General features: G+C 36.5%; 3 protein-coding genes and 1 non-coding gene across 4 annotated transcripts; all 4 read left to right on the top strand.

Annotated features, from left to right (window-relative positions):
* Positions 1–1,362: 1,362 nt before the first annotated feature.
* Positions 1,363–3,178, top strand: LOC114711482 (probable bifunctional TENA-E protein). The gene is made up of 3 exons (XM_028895892.1): positions 1,363–1,560; positions 2,041–2,258; positions 2,790–3,178. Exons 1-3 carry the CDS (start codon positions 1,405–1,407, stop codon positions 3,103–3,105), a joined length of 690 nt encoding a protein of 229 aa, XP_028751725.1. The 5' UTR covers positions 1,363–1,404; the 3' UTR covers positions 3,106–3,178.
* Positions 3,179–4,034: 856 nt separating this feature from the next.
* LOC114711480 (DELLA protein RGL1-like) lies at positions 4,035–6,050 on the top strand. The gene has a single exon (XM_028895890.1). The coding sequence runs from the start codon at positions 4,051–4,053 to the stop codon at positions 5,911–5,913; it is 1,863 nt and encodes a 620-aa protein (XP_028751723.1). The 5' UTR covers positions 4,035–4,050; the 3' UTR covers positions 5,914–6,050.
* A 915-nt stretch (positions 6,051–6,965) lies between these two features.
* Positions 6,966–7,037, top strand: TRNAH-GUG (transfer RNA histidin (anticodon GUG)). The gene has a single exon. It is a non-coding gene; the product is annotated as a tRNA-His (tRNA).
* A 4,380-nt stretch (positions 7,038–11,417) lies between these two features.
* Positions 11,418–11,717, top strand: LOC114711488 (zinc finger CCCH domain-containing protein 49-like). The gene has a single exon (XM_028895898.1). It carries the CDS (start codon positions 11,418–11,420, stop codon positions 11,715–11,717), a length of 300 nt encoding a protein of 99 aa, XP_028751731.1.
* The last annotated feature ends 9,095 nt before the right edge of the window (positions 11,718–20,812 follow it).

The following is a 20,812-nucleotide window of genomic DNA, read 5'->3' as shown; positions in this document are numbered from 1 at the left end:
AAGATGATTACGTTAGCTCACTCCCTCTTCCTTGATTTACGTTGTTCACTAAAGCATAATAATTGTAGTAAGTTTGTTTTAGTAATGCCCAAATGAAATATTATAATACTGCTAGAAAAGCAAGAGGTAAAATCTAGTTTTACATGCCACTTGTTGGGTTTGGTTGATTTTAGAAAATATATCTCCTTAGTCAACATATAATTGGTTTTTCTTATTCATATTTGCTGAAACCATTGTTGTTACTAAGTATTCTTTTTCCTTACTAGACTCTTATTATCTTATATTGTATGTGAGAATAAATCCTAAGCTTTTAAGACATAACGTAGGCTTTAAAATAGGTTTGAAGAGTTATACATAATTTGGAGACATGTGCTTTTAAGCCTATTTAAATACCTAAATTTTAAGTAGGCTTTTAAAAAGACTTTCAGACCTTATCAGACCTTTTGAAGATTCAAGCTCGAGCTTAAAAAAAAAAAAAACCCTACATGCAAGCTCAGGCTCAGGCCTAGGTCCAGGCTTTAGATCTCTAATACAGGTCCAAGCCTATTTAGCTAAAACTTAGTCTAACCTAGCGTATTTCCACCCTTAGTAAATATGATAATACAAACTAACATAAAATTTTTCTCACATACTTATTTTATACTCCCTCCGTTCCTTATTATAAGAGACATTTAATGCTCATAACATGTTCCTATATATAAGAGACACTTAAAAGTTGTCTTTATTTTTGTGTGTTGATTTCCTATTTTACCCATATTTATTGTCTCAAACTCACACTCTCCCTCCCTCCCACTTCTCTTTCTTTTAATAATTTAATTGCTCTCTCTCATGCTCTCTCTCCTTATTAATGAGGGCATTTTTGGAAAAAAATTATACTTTTTATACATTGATTGTTCTTAACTAATTTTAACTGTTTTTTTATCAACGTAATTCGGTTATTCGTCTCTTATAATAAGGAACGGAGGGAGTATTTTATAAAATACAATTGAAAATTTGTTTTCAAGATCATATCCCAATATAACAGGGTTTTTTTTTAAGGCCTCCTATTAAAAGTAACTTTATTTAAGATACTGTTAATTACAAAATGTAAATATCTTTTTCAGTAAAAACTGGTTCGCTACGGAGGACTAGCTCCCTCGACCAACTCTTATTAGTATAACGGGCTTTTGCTAAACTCGTAAGTTGACGAGTTGAGAACTGTGGATATTTAGGCAATGGGCTGAGTCCATTAAGAATGCCAGATGGGGTGTTGCATGGGACGCTGTGTCCGGGGACCGCCACGTATAAGCCCAATGATGACGCCGAGTCTTCGAGGAGCCTGCTAATGTTGCCCCCAGAAGCAACGTGAAAGTCATACACTTTCTGAAATTTGTCTTCCATCAGAGTATACTACGCGAAGAGAAAATGGAGGAGAGGATGAAGGCAGAGGAGAAGAAAATAGGGATTATAGAGGCGTGGTTGAGGAAGCACCGTCTACAGTTCACCGGAGCCACCAAGCACCCTTTCGTTCTCTCCATTCGCGACGGCACCATCGACATGGCTTCCTTCAAGACATGGCTGGTTCTTACCTCACTTCCCGTTCCGTGTTATTTGTTTCATTTTAATCATTCATTCATTTATACTTCTTTTACTCATTTGGTTTTCTGGTTTCTCCTAATTTGACTTGCTTTTCTTATGAACTGCCTGTGATTTTCAACTATGAAAGTGTTTGTCATGGGATTCAATTCACCTTCTTTATTAATTAGTGCTTAGATATTGACACGATCTTGAATTTACTGTTTAACCTTTCTTACCGAATGAGTTTTTGATGTTGTTTGAGGGAAAAGTGTTTTTCCTGTTCCATCACGTATTTTATGATGCGATTTTGACTTTCTCTGGTGAGAATTGCTTGCGCCTCTTCGATTCATTAAGGATGTGGCTTTTAACGACAGAGGCTTTAACGAACTGTTTGAGCCTGGTTGACGTGTTTCTAAGGACACTCTTGTGAGTAAGGCCTGAAACTATTCATGAGACGTAAATTTTTCACGCATGCTCATGCAGGCACAAGATTACTTATTTGTCAGAGCCTTAGTCCCATTTGTGGCTAGTGTGCTGATAAAAGCGTGGAAGGAATCGGATGACAGTTCAGATATGGAAGTAATTTTGGGTGGAATGGCCTCTCTGGAGAATGAGATATCATGGTTCAAAAGAGAAGCCTCCAAGTGGGATGTTCCTCTTTCTGACGTCGCTCCTCAGCAAGCTAATATTAACTACTGCAGGTGAAGTTTATTATCCACCGATCATCTTTCTCAATTTATATGCAATACGTTATCTACTTCTTCTTCGTGATTGGATAATAGCTAGTGGAGTTCATCGCCTTATTATGTGGAAATGTGTAATTTTGAAGACAAGTTGGGAAGTGTGAGTAGCATCTAGTCTAAGATTTACTACTTGTGGGGAGACGTTCTGGTATAGATTTAATGTGTTAGTATAAAGATCAAAAGAGATCCTGCTATTTAATCTCTTTTCATACGTACAAAAGCTATCCTGTCAGTGTGTAACTTGTGGAAGGAAGCGCTGCTTCATGACATTAGACTTTGTTAAAAAAAATGTGAGTTGTCCTTGAAAAGTTTCTTGTTCAAACTTGTTCTGTATTTGTAAATAAACCATGGCTGACATGTAAAGGCATGCTAACAAGTTTGTATATTGAGGTGGGTCTTGTAAAAGACCACATCTCTGCATTTGTTCATATTGCTTTGATCTCTATTTATTGTGGTAAATTGCATGCATTCTTTGCTCTGCCATGATAGGTTCCTGGAGAAATTGATGAGACCAGAAATGGAATACACAGAGGTTATAACAGCATTATGGACCATAGAAGCAGTGTATCAGGAGAGCTTTGCACACGTTCTTGAAGAAGGGTCTAAGGCACCACCAGAACTGAAGGAGACATGTGAGAGGTGGGGAAATGAGGGTTTTGGTCAGTATTGCCAATCTCTGCAAAAGATTGCCACTCGGCGCTTGCAAAGGGCTTCAGATGATCTGCTCAAAAGATCTGAACTTGCGTTGCTGACTGTTCTTGAGCTTGAAGTTGAGTTTTGGAATATGAGCCGTGTAAACGCCTAGAACTGTTGCACTTTCACAGAGACGACCCCTATGTTTTCAAATAATATAGTTACATCCTGATGCTTGGAACTAATGCCCTTATCGAATTAGTAACTACCCAAGCAAAAAGAGAAAAATGGGCCAAAATCATCTGTATATCCTGTTTTTCAAGAAGGTTAATTACGCCTGTTCATCAAAAATTGTCGTGCACAAATTAATCATTCATATATATAACAAGTTGGTTCACTTCACCGACACACACACACACGGATGTGTGTGTAAATGGTCAACTAGTAGATCTCCTGATGGTTAAAAGTTCTGACTTAGAGAATGAAGAGGGCTGTGGAGAAGATCTCTAACGCAAATAGCAAATTGTAAACTGCCGTCTGGGAAAGGACGCGTCTTTTAGTCACCAAGTGGATTTTCTGCCTCTCAATGCTGAATGCTGATCGATCACTGTGAGTTGGCATCTTGGCATCAATATCATAACCAAATGCCTTAGAATGGGTCCAATAACGTTCTACTATTTTTAATATATGTGGCCTGAGAGTGTTTTTGGTATTTAGATTTAAAATCTATATTAATATATTTAAATAAAAGGTATATGCAATTAATATGGAGGGATTCATTTTTTTGACACAAAATCCAAAGAGAAAAGTACTTCCGTAAGTTACTCTGCCTGCTACTTTATAAATAATTGGCTCTCCGTAACAGAACCAAGGAGAGGGCCACGTCGATCATATCGTCCCATTGACAACCTCGATAACCCTCTCGACAAAGGGACGTAAGACTTAGTCATATTTATCTTGGAATAATCGAAACTCGTCCTCAATCTATGATTTATATATGGTTTAATTCAAAAGGAAGAAAGATAAGAAAGTAATTATCATACTTGTCGTCCTAGCTGGATTTCCCATGTAGAACTCTTCAGACAGTTTTAGAACAGAGAAAGAGAGCCAAGAAATAATGGGAGATTGGTATCCATTCAGCGAGTTCGATTTCGAAGCTGTAGTTCAGGACAAATATAGTTCATCCAACAACGATTTCTGGACGGTGTCGTCAGATCCACTGGATCAGCATCATCATAATGAAGATAAAGGACTGAAAAACGTTAATATTTCTGAAGCAGAGGACTGGGGAGACTCGGGGAATTTCGGGTTCTTCCCCGATCATGACTATTCAACCCAAGAAGATTCCTTTTTATCCTTCACTAACCAACAGAAGGAGCAATTGTCGAATCTGGATTATGATTCGTTGGATAATCTCAGATTCGACATGGTCGTCTCTTCGCCGCTCGGTGACGCCCCCAAGTTTGATGATCAAATCCTAGCCATGGCTGATCTCTCCCGACCTAACAAGAATTACCAGGACCAGAATTTGTCTCTCCCTTTAGCTTCACTTGATCTTCTCAACAACTATGGTAATAGATTAAAGCGTTTATACCGCGAAATTGAGCCAGATGAGGATAATCAGCTTCAGCCTATTGATGATTTGAGAGAAAGGAAGAAGCTCTCAACAGAGGATGTGATGAGAATCGCCGGAGCAATGTTCATCCGATCATCGTATTCAGATCAATCAGAGGGTTTGGATTATTTAATTCCCCAACCTTATGATTGCTACTACTCTAGCCTTTCCGAAGAAGAAAAAGGGGACGTGAAGCTCGCTGAATCTCTTCTCGCTTCTGCCGAGAAAGTCGGGTTGGGTCAATTCGAACGAGCAGCCAAACTTCTTGACCACTGCGAATCACAGTCTTCCAAGACTGGGAACGCCGTGAAACGTGTCGTCTCATACTTTTGCGAGGCCCTCCGCGAAAGGATAAACAGAGAAACAGGAAGAGCTTGCGCTCCTCCATTTTCTCCGGTGGGAGAAATCCCTCGTCATTATCATAAATACAGAGAAAAGGAATTCACACTTTTCGATCCCGACAAGTCAATGCAGAATCCAGGCCCTACTATTATTGCATGCCACGTACAGCTTCCTTTCTGTCAGGTTGCAGTGTTCGCCGGAATCCAAGCCATCTTGGACAAACTAGGCGATTCAAAAAAGGTTCACATGATCGATCTCGGAATCAGAACAGGATTGCAATGGACCATTCTCATGCAAGCCCTTGCATTACGACGAGAATGCCCACTCGAGCTCTTAAAAATAACAGCAGTAGGAACAACAGAGAAAGATTCACTGAGGGAAACGGGTAAGAGATTAGCCAGTTTTGCAAAATCCATGAACATACCCTTTTCGTTTTATATAGTTACGGTATCCGACATGCATGAGCTTAAGGAAGAACTGTTCGAGCTAGACGGCGAGGAAACAATCGCAGTTTACGCCATGTTCGCACTGAGGCCCCTGATTGCAGAGGCAGATCAGTTAGAAGCGATGATGAAGGTGATAAGAAATTTGAACCCGATCGTGATGGTGGTGACCGAAGTGGAAGCAAACCACAACTCAAAGTCATTCGTGAAGCGGTTTACGGAAGCTCTGTTCTACTTCAGTGCATTTTTCGACTGTGTGGAGGAATCCATGGAAGGGGACGATCCGAACAGGACGGTTTTGGAGTCATTATATTTAAGTTATGGGATTAGGGATATTGTGGCGGCGGAGGGAGAGAAGAGGAAGATTAGGAACGTGAAGATTGAAGTGTGGAGGGCTTTCTTCGAGAGGTTTGGGATGGTGGAGGGAGAACTGAGTATGTCGTCGTTGTACCAGGCGGAGCTGGTGGCTAAGAGATTTGCCGGTGGGAGTTTCTGCACGTTTGACAAGAATGGAACTAGTTTGCTTTGTGGCTGGAAGGGTACTCCACTTTACTTTGTTTCTGTCTGGAAATTCCTTTGATCACAGCGTACGTGAATGAATTAAAATGCTTGTTTTGGTTCATTTGAACTATCATCTTGTGAAGGATCGATATATATATCAAGAATGTGTAAACTTTTGTTTTTGGTTCTTGTTGCAAAATATGCCTGCTTTACTTCCATCTTCATGTCAGTCTGATGCGCAGAGTTTAATCGTAAGACTCCAACCAAAACCCCATAATCTGTTATAAACATAAAAGCAATTAATTAGGATATCCATTGAGCTTATATGACAAAAGATGACTGATAGCATGGTGTAGGATCGTAGGGGTTGGTGAATGGACTTGCATGTACGTTATAAACAGGACTGTTCATTGATTAATTACTGATACACACAAGCAAACCTTTTACTCTCATCCGTTGTTGGTACTTGGTAATGAAAGTTAAGATCATAGCGATTACTGCAACGAAGGGGCCTGATCTTAATGCGGGCTTGGAGCATGAGGCAGTTATGTTAGCGGATCAAATGCTTATCGCAGGAGGAAATGTGTGCGTGCGTGCGTGTGTTTGTTTACAGCTGATTACCTGTAGCTTAGTTAACATAAGCTCTCGAGGTTGGCAGGTTGTACACTTGTACCTGTAGTCTCAATTGGTGTTTATTCCTCTAATTTTTTTTTTAAAGGGAAATATATGTCCACAGAATCGAGATGGATGAGCCCACATACATTGCCCACTAACATAACTTGCCCCATGAAGGTCAGGCCCATTCATTCATTACACCCCGAAAATAACTCTTTCACTCGCATCATATAGTTCCTATGTGGGGCAAACCTTTTGTTATGAATATAAATTCATTCATATTTGAGGCTGATTTTTGCCATTCATGATTCTAATTCCCTTCATCAGCAGTCTTGGAATTAAGTTGAACCGTTTAGATGCTTTTATAATCAAATTTCTTTCAGACTATTGTTTAATTACTTACGAATAGTTTTCTGAGATTTTGTCGACAAGTCTGATGAGGAATAATATATGAACATTAAATTGTGCTTCATTCCCTGGTCATTTACGACCTATGAAGAGAAAAAGGACACCAAAGTGGCTGTAGTTTAGTGGTAAGAATTCCACGTTGTGGCCGTGGAGACCTGGGCTCGAATCCCAGCAGCCACACTATTTTCCCCACATTTTTCCAAACAAATTTGACAGTTTCCCTTTTTGATATGACGACAGAATACGAGGGCGCCACCACGAATTACTGGAATTGCTACCCTCCCTCTACTACTGGTTGTGTAATTCTATCCGAATCGCAAAAACAGATATTGATATTCAAATCCACTAATTGCTTCCAAAGATGGGAACTTCAAGGTCTGAACATACATACATATAGCCGGGGGGAAATGATAAGCGGTTTAGCTAATCTGAACACCAATCCAATTGTAAATGAAAGCCAATGATCACTTTTGCATGGGTTCCACGTATTCAACTGTTGATGATATTGTCAGATCCTATGGTTCTGGTGTGACATTCGCACTTGAGATGACCATTCATAGAGAACCAGATACCACATTCTTACAAGAAAAAGCATCCAAGCCATGCCAAGAATCAATGTAAAATTCACGCTTCTCCTTCAAAAAGAAACATAATTAATTAATCCTCCTCATTCTTCTATAAAAAGAGAGCGCTTCTCAATTATTATATCACCTGTTAATATACCAAACAAAGCTGCGTTAAACACAAAAATCCAGTCACAAAATGGCAAGCAGTGCTCGTCCTGGTGGAGCTCCCTCTAACTCCGTGGGCACTGATCAGTATATGAGTGCGGCTCATCAAGTTCAACCCCAACCCTCTAATTATAGTAATCCAAACGGTTCTATTGCTGCACCAGATCGTTGTTATGACCTTTATCAGAATACTGGGACGCAGTATATTAGTGGGCTTACTACTCAGGTTGGAATAGTGAAGGGCCACGGTAATGGAGCCACCGTCTATGGCTCCTTCGTCGTTCGTTAGGCAACAACCCAGAAATATGCAGACCTGCGCAGGCACTCATGGATATATCTTCCTATATATGTATTCAAATAAGTGATTTGTATCGATGCAACCTTCACTGTAATTGTTTCTTAATTAAATAATTAAACTTAATGACCTTTTGTTTCTATGAATGCTTTGTTGAGTTTATGGAGTTCTTCAAACCGATCGTGTCTTGCTTGAGAACAGAGGGAACATTTGGTGGAAATAGAAGGAGGGGGAATATGAAGAAAGAGAGAGACTTTTGGTCATTTTCTTCTTTCAAAAGAAGGATTTCATAAATCATCTCTGACCAGAACAGGGCATATTTGTATACCAAATTTATAATTAAAATAAACTTTGAAGACGCCGTTACGCGAGTTAAATGTTGTTGAAACTTAAAACAACTCAGATCCTTTCTGCAGAATTCAGAACGTAGGTTCTCCTCTGCATCGCCAAAGCCATTCACAGTTCCAGCTCCATCTCGTCATATTCAAATCCTAAATCTTGTGAAACTCTGGTGTTGATTTTTTGTTTTCTTTTTTTAACTTCGAACCTGTTTAGTCCTCAGATGCATCGAAGGGCTCCCAGACCTCGTTCAATACTTTGTCAACTTGATTTCTATCAGTCGTTGGACACAACCTAGCTACGGTGTGAACTGTGAAATGTGAATTCTATTACAGCGTAAGGAACAATGATGCTACGTCATCTTCTATATCAGATTCCCAAGACTATTTGTCATACTTTCACTTTATCAAGCATCTTTACATCTTATCAGCATAAGAGAAAAGATTCTAAGACCAATAATATGAGCTTTTGCATAGATTCCTTGAACTTTTAACGTATTAAATCCCCACTTTTTGGAAAGTAGGATTTATATGAACTTTTGCAGAACCCCACTTGATCCGCACTTGATACCATTTTCATGGTCCTACTGGCAAAAACTTAATCATCACTTGTCTTCTTCCGCACAGACACCAAAAACCTGCAACTATAAAATCCGGCTTCCACTAATCACCCAAGACAGATAAGTCCAGAAGCGAAAACAATCTCAAGAATTGGGTGTTCTAGAACTACGATACATATAATACGCCAATGGCTTTTGCGGGATATCCAGGCATGAGTGGGGCCTACGGTGCTCAACCTCAGATGCAGCCTCAATTTCAACCTCAGTACAATCCAAATGGTTATGGTTTTCCTGGAGCAGGAATGCCTCCTGTTGCTGCCTCTGACCGGTACCACAATTCCGGCACCAAAACCATTCAAGGCGACACTGTTCAGACAGGAATCTTCAAGGGTCACGGTACCGGAGCTAAGATTCAGGGCGGCTTCACCGCTTCCGGTGACATTAAGTAAATTACCAAATATCGATCGCTTTGTAACGTACGCACGTGGAAGGGGAAGCTATATATCAACGCAGTTGAAGATGCGCGTCATAATTATTAAGCATATTATGCAGTAAATAATTTCTGCGGTGACAGGATATTTGGTTTATTATATTCTTGTGATTCTCAGTGAGATGTCAACACATTATATATGTGTTTATATGGTGAGAGAAACTAAGGAGTTGTAAAAGCAAGTTATAAACGTAGCTACAATGGAGAAAATGATACCTACGTTAATGATTATTATCAATTATTATCAATATATATATATATATATATATATATATATAACATAAAATTTATACATAGCTACTGCATATAGATGAATGATATTATCTCTACGGTTTTGCGTAACTCATTAAATTTTCAAATTGTTTCACGTATTTGAATAAGATTCAAATATTAAAGAAATGAGTATAATTTTTTTTTTAAAATAAAATTACTAATTACTCTTATAACGTGAAAAATATTTGACTTTTTTACATGGTGACAAAATAATAATTAAAAAAAAAGATATTGAAAATGAGTGGCCTTTTTTTTGGCCAATTATAATTCTTTTATGCCCCTATCCTAACTCTCCTCATAAAAGGGACTACTCATGCATCCAAACACAATACACACACTTACCTTCCCTTTAATGACATGGGGATTTGGTATAATTTGCACAAAATTTGAACTAGATGGCATTCTATATATGTTTTATTCCGCACTAATTTTATGTTATTTTATTATCATATATGAATTTAATTGGATGGGACCATGATCATATATTACATCCTATCCATGTCAAAATATGTAATTTTTTTTTTAAATCATACCTTTAAAATTTCGTTAAATATAAATTACTTGCATACTAGCTCCTTATTCATTAATAGCAATAACAAGTAATATTATATTATTTCAAATACTTTTTTACTGATTAATTATATTTTAATTAAATAACATCAAGCTAATCCACTGTATAGTTTATGCCATGGCTGTCTAGTGGCTACGTGCTTTTACTTTTACTCAAAGTTAAACTATATATGACCACAAATTCATAACCTTAAATGATAAATTACATCGATAGATCATTAAATAAACCAGAGAGAATTGGTTCGTTCATTCATGATCTGAAAAGAGTTGCTCAGCTTTGCGTAGATTCCATTAAACGTAAATATATAATTCTGAATTGATCCGAGGACCAAATTAATTAAAGAAAGCAAAAGATAAAATGGGAACCAAGCTGGCAAGAGTGGTAGAAGACTAGGTAAGTCTTCAAAGTGATACTAAACAAATCAATGTCTTTTTCTTTTTGGGAACCCAAAAAAACAAAGGAAAAAATTATTGTAAAGTCAGGATTAATAACAAATCGAGATGAACAGTGCAGGCTATCGCCAAGGTTAACCAAACTCGACCCATGCAAAATTGCTGCGTTTCTCTACTCCAAAAGTTGCCTAGCCTTTCATTTTATTGTAAAGTCATAAACAAATTTACCAAAAAGTGAGGTCTAATAATAATCCAACTGAAATAACAATCGTACATTATCACCCATCGTCCGTGGGTTCAACTGGCGAAGGGGTGAGACATATGACCAAGTTGGCATGTGTTCAATCCCTGAGGAGTACTACTTTGTTGTGGTTCCAGTCGCGGCGCTTGGGAAGGCATCCTAGCTCCTGGATGCTTAGATAAACGCCTAAGGGTAATTGACGACTTGCCCTGCCTAACATTGGTATGGCCTAGGAGGAAGGGAGATTTCGCCCTGCCCTTGGATCGTGGGTGAGCTCAACCCCTTTCCAAAAAATTCTTTACCAAAAAAAAAAAACAATCGTACATTATCTCCATAGCATATATTATTTCTTAATTTCTATTGATGGATTCAAAGAAACTGTGTCAGAAGCCCACTTGGAGAGCATGAGATGCCATAATAACTATATAACTAAACAAAAGATAAAGACGAATGTACATTTGAAATTTCTCCTAAAGTAGACGCTTCAACTTTCCATCACGTCCTCCCTTGCAGACATATATTCCCTGATCACTACACGACACGATCACTACATTGCTGCTCAATAATCCCTTAAGCATCGATGTGTAAGAGGGGTAGAAACCCCAGTTTAACATCAAGAAGTTGAAAACTTGGACCAGTTATATATCATCATCATCATCATCATCAAGAATGGCAGGTCTGAACGTTAATGGCTATGCAGGAGTTGGTGTAGGAGCTCAGGCGCCATATCCTACTCAGCCTCAATATCAGTATCAGTACTATCCATATGGCGGTTACCCTCCTCAGCCGCAGCAGCAACCACCATATCCTCCTGCATCTGCACCTGTCCCCACCCCGCCTGGGTCCCGCCACCAGAACTCCGGTACTGAATCCATCGGCGGCAAGACTGAGCAGAGCGGCACCTTCAAGGGCCACGGCACTGGAGCTTCCATCCAGGGCGGCTTTACCGCCTCCGGCTCCATCGCCTAGGCTCTTTCGTGCATGCCTATCCTATATCTAGCTGTTCTATCTCTACCCAATCCTGTGTACTCTATATATAATGAATAAGAGCTCAAAGTTGGCCACAAAAAACAAAACAAAACAAAAGAGCTCAAACTTGATTATTAATTACCTCTTCACGTCCATCATGAATCACGTATTGATGTTCATGTTCATTCTGATTCTAGTTTTGATTTGTTGCTACCGTAAACTCCATATGCACAACATTTCACGACGGTTTTTTTTCCCTTGGAATGAGATCGTTTTATGAATTTTAATTCTGCTTGGCGACTATATACATAATATACATTTCGGTAAATAACACAACAATTTTCAGCTATACATACATACATACATACTCCTCCGGTCCTTAATATAGGACCCAATTGTTGAGTTGGTTTTGGTCCTAAATATAAGACTCATTTATCATATTTATCAATTTTCTCTAAAGTACCCTTATGGATACTCCCTCAACCATAATCAAGTAGAAGAGGGAGATGAGATATTAAGAAAGATGATTATGGTATTTTAGGAAAAACATGTCACATTTTTTATAATTAATTAACTTACCTAACTTCCTTAATCTAATCAAATTAGTTAAATGGATCTTATATTAAGGACCGGAGGAGTACATACATACATACATACATACATATATATTTATATATATATGTTTATGAACCACAAGCATATGATGGCAGTGACGAACCAAAAGCATATGATGGCGTACTTCAATAGTTCCATATATACACACACGCATATCTACAGTGCATACGAGTGGAAGACACGGATGAAAAGAAAGAAAATAAGGTCCTTGATTACAGTTTAAGTATCCTGCCTGATCCTTATTATAAGTTTCAAATAACTAATTTATAAATAACAAAAAATTAACTAAAATTAGTTAAAAACAATAAATAGGTTAGAAATAAACTTTTAATTTGTTTTCAAATATGTCATTATAATAAATAAGAAAAGGGACAAAAGAGAATGTGTGAGGAAATATGATAAAAGAGAAATGATTAAGGACAACATTGGAAAAATACATTAAATGTTAAGAAAAATTCAAATTAAAACTTATAAAATAGACTACACTTCTTTTCAAATTTAAAGCTTGTAAATAAGACCGGAGGAGTGTATCACAGCATTCGGTGATTTGATAATTAGAATACAACTGGAGAGACACTATCGCGTATGTAAATGCCAGCCATGAGCGAGGCCAGCGAGCCTTTGTTTGGTGACAAGTCTTTTACTGGTTTTAATTTAACGAGCAATTTCCAGAGATTCTGATAGTAGTCATAGTATATTCTCTGGAGTTACTGCGTTCGGAAAGAAGACAGCCCTGTGATTATATAAGGCCTTTGATGTATAAGATTCCTAAATAAATTCGATTACTTTCACATTTTAATATGCTCTTTTCGTCATATTTATAAGATTAAAAAAAAAAAATTTTTAGACCTATTTATAAATCATTTTATTAAATTTTTAATATGAATGTACCATTTTATCATTTATTTATTATGATATAGATAATTATTTTCATGAAATATGTATATATTAAATATGGATAAGTTAAAAATTTATTATATTTTAATAGAAAATTAAAGTAATTTAAAATTTTTCTTAATTTATATAACATATAGAAGAAGTTCTTTATAAATAAGATAAGAAGAGTAATAAATTTTGCCCGTCTTCTCTAGTTGTAACTACTATACACGCTGCAGATTCGTTGGGGTGGTGGAGATCATGCCACGTGTCGAGGCAAGAGAGATAAGATGAATATCACAGATCAAGCACCGGCATAATCCTCACCATCAAAACAATCCAACGATAACAAAATGCTCGTACCAGGAACCCAGCTCTAACCTCAGGGGACCGGATTTTCCTAATCTCCTCCCCTAGCTGGATAGAACGCGATACCTTGCGGATATTATGGAATTTTCCTCACCGTCCATAATAATATTCGTATCACTTTAGATTTTTTTTCATCATACTGCAGGAATATCACCACCTTTAAATATTGCTTAATGACAAGCCGAGCTAGCTACAGAAAAAACCAGCAGCTTTTGATCCATTTTACTAAAACGATCCAATTTCAAATTCCAATGGCAGGTATTAATCTTGGTGGCTGTCAAACCATCCGTGGAAGCACGAGTCAACATGGTGAATACAAGGGCCATGGCATAGGGGCCCGTTCCCAGGGCTACCCCGGCGGCAGCAGCGGCCCTACTCCTCTTCCTGGTCCTGTTATTTCTGAATTGCCGGCAGCCCGGCGCCGGCACCGGTGCCAGCACCGGCAGTCACTCAGTCACCACAGCAGTTTAACCAGTATTATTACAATTATGGAACATCGATCATCGAAGGTAACACCAAGCAAGATGGTACCTTCAAGGGCCATGGCATCGGAGCTTCTGTTCAGGGAGGCTTCACTGCTTCTGGCGATATTAATTGAAGATCTGTGTCTTCTTAGTTTTGCTAATTAAGGCTCGGTCGAATTAAAAAAAAAAATGTAACGACATATTAAAATTAATTACATATTGCCTGTATTTAGTTTCAATTTCTTCATAATGCTAATGATCTCAAGTTAGCTCTTTTACCCATTTTGTGGTCATCAGATACATTGTAATATAATTATATTATAATTTTTCACAACGAATAAGATATTAAAATATGGCTTGCAATATAAATAAATGTTATATGGATGACATATTGTCAAATAATACAATTCTCCACGTACAGTGTTCATTTTTTCTGGCTCCATATATATATAGAAGCCTTTGATAATTAACTTATAACTTCCATATATTTAAGAGATCATAATGAATAAATTCACAAGTTAAAAAGAAATAAATCTAGATATTTGAAGCACAATTTAAATTAATACATAATGCATCTAAGGAGAGATATATGTAAAATTTTATTAAATATTCAGCGTGTATATATTAGGCTGGACATCTTTCTTTTGTTTTTTGGACGTCAAGGTTGCAAATGATTGGAAAAAAACCATTGCCGGCCAAAAAAAAATAGAAAAAACTGTTGTGATTCTCAGTGAAGAAAAATACCTGAATTATATATACAAATTCACATATAATTTTAATCATTATCAATTTAAAATCGTAAATTTCAGTATTTGTCTAATGGCATGATATTTCACTCTAATCGTAAATTGGTTTAAAATTCAATTTACTTAACTCAGTCTTCGGACCCAGCATAGTATTAAAAAAACATTTAAATAAACCAACCAATTAATTTACAAACCTCTCGCCGGATCATCTGTCTTGCAGCATTTTTTAAAAATGATTTTTATCCTACCAACCCAATACCTGTATGTATGTATGTATACATTATGGCACTTATGCATAAATGCAAGAATTCAGATCAGGGTTTTGGGGAAGTTGGGTAGACGTAGATTTGCCAAATTTAGGAAGAGAAGGAGAAATAACTCTCGCTCTTTTTATAATTTAATAGAATTCATTCAAATTTACCATCTTCAAATTCAAAGAACCCAAATGCGGCATGCAATAATTAACTCTTGTTTATTTTACTACTTTCGGTCCTAATTATAAGAGCTAGTTGACTAATTTGAGGAGATTAAGGAAATAAGTTAAGTTAGCTATTTGTAATAAATAGGTATTGTCTTTTCTAAAATATCCTTGCTAATCAAATATATTGGCTATAACTACCATTATGAGAAGGACTACCTTGGAAAAAAATATACAAATATGAGAGACAAAGTGGATAAGAATCTTATATTTAGGACCAAAATAAAAGTCAAACGAGGTCTTATATTAAGGACCGGAGGTAGTATTTTAATTAGTGAGACTTTGAAAAGATTAAAAATGAAAAACGAATCTAAAAACCAAAATAATCTCAAAAGAATAAAAATACGATTCCACTCCCATTGTCTAAAAGTCCCGATTATTCTTTTTATGTCAGCTCCAATTCACAGAGTCCTGATTCTAATTCCTTGCCCACGACATAGCTTTCATCCTCATCCATCAAAAGACACACACAGATTCTGATTCCTTGCCCATAAAATAATAATAATAATAAAATTACTAATATTAATATAATTATGGCCCTCACTTGCAATCGGCATTAGGTTCCTTGTCCATACCTTTAACCGTGTCACCAGTCTATAAAAGGGAAAGCTGCCGGTAATCCCAAAACAAACTGATCAAAACAAAGAAGAAAGCTTATTATTATATAATTGTAAGACTCGATCGTCACTACTCAATATGGCCGGCGTCGTCCACGGTATTGCAGGTCTTGCAGTTAGCGTTAGTGGTCAAGCTCAGCAGCCTGCCGCCGCCCCGCAGTACGGCGGTTACAATCCTCCTCAGCCACCGGCTCCGACTCATTACCACACTAATTCTGGAACTAACTCCATTCATGGTGATCTCAAGCAAGATGGTACCTTCAAGGGCCATGGCACTGGAGCTAAGATCCAGGGAGGTTTTAATGCCTCTGGTGACATTCAGTAATTCATGATCATCATCATATATACATCTGCGCACTGCTGAGTTGATCTGTCTAAATAATCAGTATTGAAATAAGAGCTTCACCTGTGCATCATATTTGACGTCATTTTATATATCTCTCTTGGTTTATTTCGTTTTGCCTTCTTGATTTAGTTTTTTTTTTAATCATCCCTCACCTATCATAGAAGAAACTTACATATTCATCATATTCACCAAAAAATCAAATTAGCAACACCACATTGGAAAAAAAGCTTAAAGAAGTGTTTAATATCACTGGTTTAGAAGGTCTTGAGGCGTTCTTGGTTTAATTTATTAATTGATTCACTAGCTTAAATATAAGGAGGAATAATGAGCTAAGAATTACCCGAATTACTTTGAAATCATATCGAAGTTTCTCTTCCACCAATTCAAAGTCATTTCTCATTTTAACAAATAAAACGCGGGCGTGATGCAAATTTTTGTTTTTTGAAAAACAAATTAACTTTGTGCTATACGAATGTTGAACACACGAGGAGAAATCTAATTAATGAAACATAAGAGGTTGGAGTTTATTGGAAAAAACACATTTTCTTACCAGGAAAAAATTAAAGTATTAAAGTATCATATTTAAATAATTATTAATATTCATCCAACATAAGTACTATCAATGTTTTAAGAAGTTTGCTTCTATTATAAATCGATGAAGTTTCACTTATCCAATATTTCAATAAAAAATATTTAAACAAGTATATTCTTTGATAAGCCAATCAATGGCTGTCAGTTGTTAATTAGTGACCGATCGATGCCAATTTTGGACGGGTCAACTACCTCTAGTGATCTGTCCACATCCATGGTCAATATTGGAGGATAAGTAAAGAGGTATTTATGTTGTTTTACAGAAAACAAATAATTATAACCAAATCAAAAAAAAAAAAAAAGACCGTATTCTAGCAAATTCATAAATTTTATTTATAAGTTAGTCTCTTATATGTAACTTGAAACGTGGAGGATAAAAACCTCAGCCATGATGCAATATTCGCTTCTCCTGTATCTGTTTTGCTAGTTGTCCAATTCATTTGGACTTTTGCTTCCCCATTTTGGAGGTCAATTCTCCCTCCTGTAATATTACGAGTAGCATTGGATATATTGGGAGCGCATACTTGATGGATCGGACAAAACCCAAAAGCCCAACCCGCTGTTCATGGGGTGCCTTTTTACTTCTTTTTTTTTTTTTAAAAAAACGGGAAAGTTCCAAAAAAAGAAACAAAAAAAAAAAGATTTCCAAAAGGTGACCTGAATCTGTAAAATTTCAATTTTCAAATCAGTTATAATGATTAAATTAAAATTCTAAAATGTTAGTAAATTTACAATTTTTTTTTTGAAAAAATCTTAAGTCATTCTTGGCTGCCATCAAAGTTTCGGTAACCGGAAATTATTTTTTTAAGATATTTTTTAGCATTTATAATGTAACTCTCATAACAATACTCATATTTTCAAGACGTTGCGGAAGAGAGGCCCTTAACTAAAAGGATATATCTTATTAGTAACAGTAACATGAAAGAGGAGTACGAAGAACCTGATCCTGAATATTACATGGGGCAAACACAGTATATATGATTAAAAAGCGAACCAGTAATTAAAGGGCTAGCTAGCAACACCACCACCCTTTCTATTATCAAACAGTTCCGATTCCTTAATACAGATAGATCAACATTACGATCGAGTTAATTAGCGTCCATTGTTGACAATGCACCCGTTGCCGTTGCCATATGTAGTGCCACTGTTGTGAACAAAATTGCCACCGTTGTTGTGGTAGTAAGGATTATTGTAACGGTCGCCGGAATAAGCGCCGCTGTTGTAGTTAACGTCTCTGAAATCTTGAGAGCCTGCTCCGCTGTTATTGAATGAGCCCTGAGTTCCACTGTTGTAGCCTCCGGTTGATCTGCTTGCCTAAGTGAGCCTCGTTTCCCGGCATCATTGATTTCAACTTTTAGTTGTCTTGGATTAAATAAAAAATAAAACCAAATTATACAGTAAAACACAACTCGAGTCATGTCTCTTGAGGAGTCTTTTATTAATCTCTAAGTTAACTAAGTAACAAAAGAATTAAAAATAATGGGTTTGAAAAAGGATTTTTGTTTACTAAAACTGATTATGAAAATAAAGAAGTAAATCTAAACTCTTTTTTTTTTGTATTTTTAATAAAGAAAGAATGAAAAATTCAAATTTGGGTTTTAGAAAATCAATAATAAGAATGTTTTTTGAAAACAGAAGGTAGCTATCCTTGTTTAATAAAAATATGAGAGTAAAATAATACATTACGTTAAAAAGCAACTTCAAACACAGTTTGGGTTAAGTAAACTTAACACTTGATCACTCTAAATGGTGTTGCAGGTCTGGCAGTTAGCGTTAGTGGTCAAGCTCAGCAGCCTGCCGCCGCCCCGCAGTACGGCGCTTACTATCCTCCTCAGCCACCAGCTCCAACTCATTACCACACTAATTCTGGAACTAACTCCATTCATGGTGATCTCAAGCAAGATGGTACCTTCAAGGGCCATGGCACTGGAGCTAAGATCCAGGGAGGTTTTAATGCCTCTGGTGACATTCAGTAATTCATGATCATCATCATATATACATCTGCGCACTGCTGAGTTGATCTGTCTAAATAATCAGTATTGAAATAAGAGCTTCACCTGTGCATCATATTTGACGTCATTTTATATATCTCTCTTGGTTTATTTCGTTTTGCCTTCTTGATTTAGTTTTTTTTTTAATCATCCCTCACCTATCATAGAAGAAACTTACATATTCATCATATTCACCAAAAAATCAAATTAGCAACACCACATTGGTAAAAAAGCTTAAAGAAGTGTTTAATATCACTGGTTTAGAAGGTCTTGAGGCGTTCTTGGTTTAATTTATTAATTGATTCACTAGCTTAAATATAAGGAGGAATAATGAGCTAAGAATTACCCGAATTACTTTGAAATCATATCGAAGTTTCTCTTCCACCAATTCAAAGTCATTTCTCATTTTAACAAATAAAACGCGGGCGTGATACAATTTTTTTAAAAAAAAACAAATTAACTTTGTGCTATACGAATGTTGAACACACGGCAGAAATCTAATCAACGAAACATAAGAGGTTGGAGCTTATTGAAAAAAGAAAAACATTTTTACCAGGAAAAAAAAATTAAAGTATTATAGTATCATATTTAAATAATTATTAATATTCGCGCATCATAAGTACTATCAATGTTTTAAGAAGTTTACTTGTATTATAAATCGATGAAGTTTCACTTATCCAATGTTTCAATTAAAAAAATTTAAAGAGTACTACTCTGGTCCTTAATATGAGATTTCATTTAACTTTTATTTTGGTTCTAAATATAAGATCCAAATCTACTTTATCTCTCATATTTATCTATTTTTGTCAAAGATAGTCATCTAACAATGGTAGTTTTAGCCAATAAACTTGATTAGCAAGAATATTTTAGAAAAGATAATAATAATTTATTATAAATAAGTAATTTAAATTATTTTTTTAATCTATTCAAGTTAGTCAACCATCTCTTATATTTAGCATTGGATGTAGTATTTTCTTTGATAAGATAGCCAATGGTTGTCAGATGTTAATTAGTGACCGACGGATGCCAACTGTGGACCGGTCAACTAGCTCTAGTGATCTGTCCACGTTCATGAAGAGGTATTTATGTCATTTTACAGAAAACAAATAACTATGACTAAATCCCAAAAAAAAAAAACATGGCTGTATTTTAGCAAATTCGTAAAATTTGTTTATAGTTAGTCTCTTATATGTAATTTTCTCAATATCAAACATAACCAAAAAACTTTCACTCTCGAGTCACAATTCTGCTATATAGACTTGATATTCTCAAGGATTCATAAAACACGAACTTGAAACGTCGAGGATAAGAAACCTCAGCCATGATGCAATTCGCTTCTCCTGTATTTGTTTTGTCAGGTGCTCAATTCATTTGAACTTTTTTTTGGGTAACAAACGAGGTCTAAGACCGAAAACTCAAATCTAAACTAATTGGGGACTTCTCCCACACTCTTTGCTTCCACGACTGCCCTGAGGTTGGTTGGATAGACATCAAACATTAAGGATTCAGAAATCCCTCTTTTTGCTAGTTCATCAGCGACTCTATTACTTCCTCTTGGGATCGGTTGAACAATAACCTTCCAATCGTACTTGAGCATATTCTGAATTTGTCTGATCATTAGGCTGCTGGTACTACAGGAATCTTCATCCAGTATTAGATCAACAACGGCGGTCGCATCAGATTCAATCGCTATTTGTTTGAACCCTATATGCCATGCAAAATAAAGACCTTTATAGATACCCCACTCTTCTGCCTCTTGAGCCTGCATCTTCCGATTTTGTACGTAAAACCAGCTATCCACCTTCCAATGTGATCATGAAACACCCCTCCGCATCCTGCCTGATTAGATTGTCTTGCCATAGCTCCATCGACATTAACTTTAATCCAGTTTGTTGGTGGCGGAGCCCACCTCCTATTCAGAGCCGTGTTAGTTTCTTGTACAGGTTTGGGTAAAGTTTGCTTGAGCGAGTAGTTCTGCCAAATATTCAAAATCACCTCTGCT

Source organism: Neltuma alba, unplaced genomic scaffold, assembly GCF_004799145.2.
Source record: "Neltuma alba isolate B1F8T4 unplaced genomic scaffold, ASM479914v2 tig00011291_pilon, whole genome shotgun sequence".
NCBI lineage: Eukaryota > Viridiplantae > Streptophyta > Magnoliopsida > Fabales > Fabaceae > Neltuma > Neltuma alba.
The sequence above is the reverse complement of the archived record's forward strand: the minus strand, read 5'-3'. Positions and strand labels throughout refer to the sequence as shown.

Coding starts and splice junctions, on each gene's coding strand:
- LOC114711482 (XM_028895892.1), top strand. CDS start 1,405: ATGGAGGAGAGGATGAAGGCAGAGGAGAAGAAAATAGGGATTATAGAG. Junction 1,561..2,040: donor CTTCCTTCAAGACATGGCTG/GTTCTTACCTCA, acceptor ATGCTCATGCAG/GCACAAGATTACTTATTTGT. Junction 2,259..2,789: donor GCTAATATTAACTACTGCAG/GTGAAGTTTATT, acceptor CTGCCATGATAG/GTTCCTGGAGAAATTGATGA.
- LOC114711480 (XM_028895890.1), top strand. CDS start 4,051: ATGGGAGATTGGTATCCATTCAGCGAGTTCGATTTCGAAGCTGTAGTT.
- LOC114711488 (XM_028895898.1), top strand. CDS start 11,418: ATGGCAGGTCTGAACGTTAATGGCTATGCAGGAGTTGGTGTAGGAGCT.